The 5634-nt window shown below is 37.7% G+C and overlaps 1 protein-coding gene across 1 annotated transcript; it reads right to left on the reverse strand.

Annotated features, from left to right (window-relative positions):
• Nucleotides 1-1327: 1327 nt before the first annotated feature.
• On the reverse strand, nucleotides 1328-3016 carry LOC117339796. Its single transcript, XM_033901505.1, has one exon. It carries the CDS (start codon nucleotides 3014-3016, stop codon nucleotides 1328-1330), a length of 1689 nt encoding a protein of 562 aa, XP_033757396.1.
• Nucleotides 3017-5634: the final 2618 nt, after the last annotated feature.

Consider the following 5634-nt stretch of genomic DNA (forward strand, 5'->3'; position numbering starts at 1 on the left):
TTAAATGTTCCACAGGTAAATGCAGGTAATGTTAATATAGCAAAAATAACATGTTGGCAAAGTGGGGATGAATCATATGATGGTGTAAACGTGACTGCAATTTGCAAATGATTGTCCTTTTTGTCATAATGAGTTCCGATATTATAGACTTTTACAATATTATGATAAACGGTGTCACCTCCCGACGATGTGACATTATAATAAAAATATGACGTCATTATGACATCATAGCCTATTTTGTGGCGAAATAGACCGACATTAAACGCAAGTCACACGTTTGATTTCTGGTTTGGTATAATTTAACTAATCGGTGTAAAGTTTGCGTTATTTCATTGATGTTATGAGAGGTACATACGTCTCTGATTAAAGGAAATGTTTTTAAAGAATTATTGTGTGTCCATTGTCATCATTGCATTGCCAGCTGATATTATATAGGGAATGTTAAAAAAGATTTAGATTAAAACACTATGTCGTCAAGATAACATCTGGATAATACTTCATAGACGAATGTGGGACTTATAATTAAGCTTACCGTCAATTCATTGCTAACATCTTTATAATCAATATATAACCAAAGTCTCTCCTTCACAGAATGACAATACGTGTTTTCCCATGTTATTTAATATATCTTATATGACAGGGTATTGATTACTTTATTTGAAAAATATAGCATATATTAATGTTTTAACTTAATAAAGAAGTATTGAGTTCAATTTAAATTGTATTATCATTTGAGTTTGAGATAGTCAGGTTTATTAGCTTAATTTATACTGATAACTTCAGCTTTTTCATGTTTAATGTGTATGTTGGCAGTAAACTTGATCAGGGATCAATAAGATATGAATGATGATATAGCCTAGGCCTCAAACTATTTTTTAATTTTTGGCTCAAAAAAATATAATTTGGTGAAAAAGATTCACTTTGGCGAAAATTTTGGCGAAAGAATTTCAAATGCTGGTGTGAACCCTGGATATACTTGATAAATAATACTGTCTAAGTGTACCGGGTCTCTGAAGAACGAACCATACGTACATCTGTAATACTATACTTAATACGGTATAATGGTGATTGTCTATCGGGATTCGGACTAACGAACCTTAACCTTGTATACATCTGTAATGTAATACAGTAAATGCATTTCGGGAATCAGATAAAGAAATGAAATCAGTTTTAAATTAACAAAAACTTTCAGTAACACAGAAAGATCACAGTACTATATGCACAACGTTACATCAACCGGGATTAGGATTAATTCGGACTAACGAATCTTACCCACACTAGTTACTCTACCGTATTCATCCCCCATTGATGTTCTACATAAACGTATTTATATGTTGTCGTCACTGAATTTGTACACCTCAAGTACAGTAGATTCCTGGAAAGAAGTAACCACGAACTCCTGTTTGGTTGGATGGACCACTATACACCACGGTCTGGTGATGTTGGACAGCTTGGACAGTAATACCCTCCCACGTGACCCGTCAGGTGAAACGAGGTAAACGTTTCCGGTAACGTGACCACAAACATACACATTGTCATCCCGGTCCAGTCCAATACCTACAGGATAAACCAGACCAGGATCCCTGTACCTGTAGACTACTGCGTCACTGTCTAGTCGTCTACACACTACGTCATTGTTATCTCTGTGGTATACAGTAGACTTAGATGTAGATACTGCGAGGTATGTGTTACCTCCTACCTTCTTTATTGACTTTGTGACCTTCCCATCGATAGACATAACCTTCACACTATCTGCAGTACCGACCAGGATGTTGTCCCCGAGTACTGCTATACCCCCAGGCCAGGTACTAGGGGGACTTCTGATAGTGTTGACCACGGACAGCTGACCATTCTGTAGTGTACATCTCAGTATCTGTGTCTCGTTTACAGCCACAAATATCTCATCAGCAGTACGTCCACGTGCTATATCTGTAGGGCAACCACTAACTTTATATTCTCTCGTGTAGGAGTATTTATCATCAAACAGTAGGAGTCTGTTGTTATGGAAGTCTGTAATAAGTAATTCATTGTTGTCAGTAAAGATTCCTCCCGTCAACCAAGGCGTTCCCTCTCCTCCAAGTGTACTGGTGTTAACCGTATGTACACAAGATACCGACCCGGTCCATACATCCACCGCGGCCGTTACTAGAGTAGTCTGGACTGTCAGATGCTGCAGAGAACCCATTAAGTCAGAAGTCGAAGTCGAGTCCGAAAATGCAGAAGCTGAAGGCGTCAAAAGCAAAGATCCTATCAAGGAACATATACGGCCATTTGCATTCTGTGACACAGGTGAAAGTGTCGAGGTGACGTCAACATTTCCCGCGGTTGTCATTTTCATAATTTCATCAATCGTTTCCTGTAGCTTCAGTGTGATGTCAAACTGATTTGGTTCTTTCTTTGTGTTTTGATCCATACGTCGGTAATGTCCCGATATCTGATTTTTTGTTTGTTCTCTCACGAAAAATCGGTGACGCTCTGATAACTGTTGATCTGAACGTGACATCAGCAGATGTGAATTTTCCGCGTTGATGTGAAATGTGTTGACATTCTTCCGTCGAATCAGTAGTTGTTGTCTGTATGTTCTGCATTGACCTGCGAGGTCTGATTGAAATCTTGCGTTGAGGTTATCGAGCTTGTCTTTAGCTTTCTGTATCCTGTCGGTCATTTCCGCTGAAACTTCTTTTTCTCTTGCGTTTAGCGTTGTTATCCCTAAATCGTCCTCATCTAACATCTTCTTTGTTTCCTCTGTCAGCTCCTTCCATTCTGTCTCACCGAGACTCTGTTTTGCCATTGTCTTCTTGATCACATCCTCCATTGGTTTAACATTGTTACATTGTCTGTGTGACACCGACACACAAATACTACAACACATAGCGCTGTGGTCTACACAGTACACGTCCAGGGGTTTTCCACTATGTTTATGGCAGATTTCGTAGACTTTTACATCACAAAGTTGTCCAACATTGCCAGAGATGGAGACAAGTCGATGAGAAGATGATGCCTTGTTCCGTTTCATGGCAAATTCTGCATTGATTACAGAGCTTCTCTTCACACTCGGTACACGTGACCTCGGCAGGGTTCGATTCTTTCCAGCGTCGACATGGCTCACAGAAAAGGACATCGGCGGACTGTGCTATAGAGGAAACAAGGAAATCATTTTTCGGAAAACATGTCGCCCATGTACTTACGGCCGTATTGCCGTCATCAGGATTAATTGACGCCTCACAGACAGGACAAGGGAAGTAGTGTCGGTCCTCGTCTGCTGTGACGTGTTCCGCTTCGATGTATGACGTCAGACATCGGCAGCAGAAAGTATGACCACAAGGGAGCAGCCTCGGTTCTTTGTAGGGTGACGTACACATCAAACATCTGTATTCCGGTCTCGGGTCGGCTTCTGCCATGTCTGTAAATAAAAGGTGATGTATAGGCTCCTCTGGATGATAGGCGTCAAGAAATATGTATAACGTGATTAAGTGTAAAGAAGACTGATTTCATAATATCACGTGTTCCTGTACGTGTATAAATAGCGCTGGTAGGTACTAATATATAAACAGCAGTCTCACGGTATACCGCCCCCCCCGTTATACCGCCAACCAGGAATACCGCTGTCATTTTCCTTGAAATGGATTTCTCTATTACGTATACCCCCTCCCCCCTTTTTTTCGTTGCTATATATAATCCCGTTAATAACCGTTTTAGTTCAGCGTAATGCCCGCTTTACTTATGTTTGTATTATTTGACGTACCTTTGCTCTGCTCCAGGGTCATGTTACAAAACAGAATTTTACAAATATGATTAATGACTGTAATTTAATTTATATATTAATTGTCCTTAAAGGATACAGATCACCTTAATCAACCATATTTAGAGGATATTGAATGCATGGTTTCCCGTCTAATATAACATATATTTCACGAGTATGACAGAATATCGATATTTTAACGAGTGTGAGGCAAGAGTGAAAAATATCGATATTTAACGGGAAACCATTCAATTTTCTTTTTATTGCATTTCATAAACTTCAAAACAAAATTAAAAACATCGAAAAATTAATATTGTCAAAAAGTGCGGGAACAGTAATGACGTCATCTCTTTGTGACGTTACTCCACGTCAACTTGACGGCCCCATTTTGAAAGGACTGATCAGCGTAATTTAAGGTTTTCTGCTGTTATCGGAGAATCTCTGCATAAATAGATAACGTCAAGTGAGTTTTTTGTCAAAAATTAGTCTGAAAATTTCAGAAATACAGCAAAATAACCAATTTATCTATATCCGCTTCGATTGGAAAAATCGGATACTTTCAACGAGGTGAATACAAAGGTAATTTGTCAAAAACGGAAAACTTATAATTTCACTGCAAAATCTTATATTTTCACTGCGAAATCTTATATTTACACTGCTCATCGCTGCAGTGAAAATATCAGTTTTATAAGTTTGATAAATTTTTATATTTCACTGGCAAAAATGCAATAAACGTGAAAACGCAGCCTTTGTTTCAGGTATACATCTACTTATTATAGGCCTGATACGGCTATAGTATTGAAACCCCGTTATATCGCCACCCTGAATACCGCCAAAATCGGAACAGGACAAAAGTTTAGTATAGGCTATATCAGATTATATTTGTCTACGTCATTTCCCTTTGGAAAATATTCACCTACTAACGACAATAACACAAAAATACACGACGACATAATTATTAATAAACCCCTGACACCTGTAGGAGCAGACGAAAATTGTGTAACATCAGCGCTGACTGGTTGATTGAAATTATCGAGCGTAATTTGACACGTAGTTCTCAATGAGCGGTTATGATATGCTAGGACAAGCAAACTGACAATATATAGATATTAACTAGTATACGGGGAATTTTGTTTTCTACCATAATTTCACCTTTACGAAGCTGAAGTGTTGACATGCCATATATTTCTAGTGTCCGACTAACTGAAATCTGACCATTTCTGGATATTTCAAGAAATCTAGCGACAATTCTAGGCATGATATATATTGAATCATACACAAAATTAAAGAAAAGATATCGGACTGACGATTGAGAAAATTTTCATCGACAAATATTGAGCGATTTGTCAACGATCATGATTTCCCCGAACTTAGGTATCGCTGGGCGATTAAGGTACTAACTTTGATTGGAGTGTAATTTACAGACGAGACGAGTCCCTGTGATATAATTGTCACTCATTCGAATCAAAAACATAATAAGATTAGATAATATATACTGTCAGTAACTACAACTGTTCATACTAAACAGAGGTGCGGTTTTAACTCGAACGGTTCAGGGGAGGTAAATCTTTAAAAAAGCCAGAATGATTGTTGAAATGGTCTATTATTGGTATACAAGTTTAAGTATATTATACAGTAGTTGTTTGTTGTATTTGTCTATGTCTTTGCATTGAAAACAACAAGTAAATATAGTATTGTTCGAAAACCGTGAGATGTATGTATGATCAATAATAACAAAATATTATTTGATTTTTTTTTTTATCAAGTCACTTTCGGTTTGTGTAGGATTACCATTACATCATATTAATCACCTTTATTTGATACCAAAACCTGACATGCATATCAAGGTGCCACAATAAATTTTGGAAAGATGTCTTTAAAGCATGGGATAA

Source organism: Pecten maximus, chromosome 12 (assembly GCF_902652985.1).
Source record: "Pecten maximus chromosome 12, xPecMax1.1, whole genome shotgun sequence".
Taxonomy (NCBI): domain Eukaryota; kingdom Metazoa; phylum Mollusca; class Bivalvia; order Pectinida; family Pectinidae; genus Pecten; species Pecten maximus.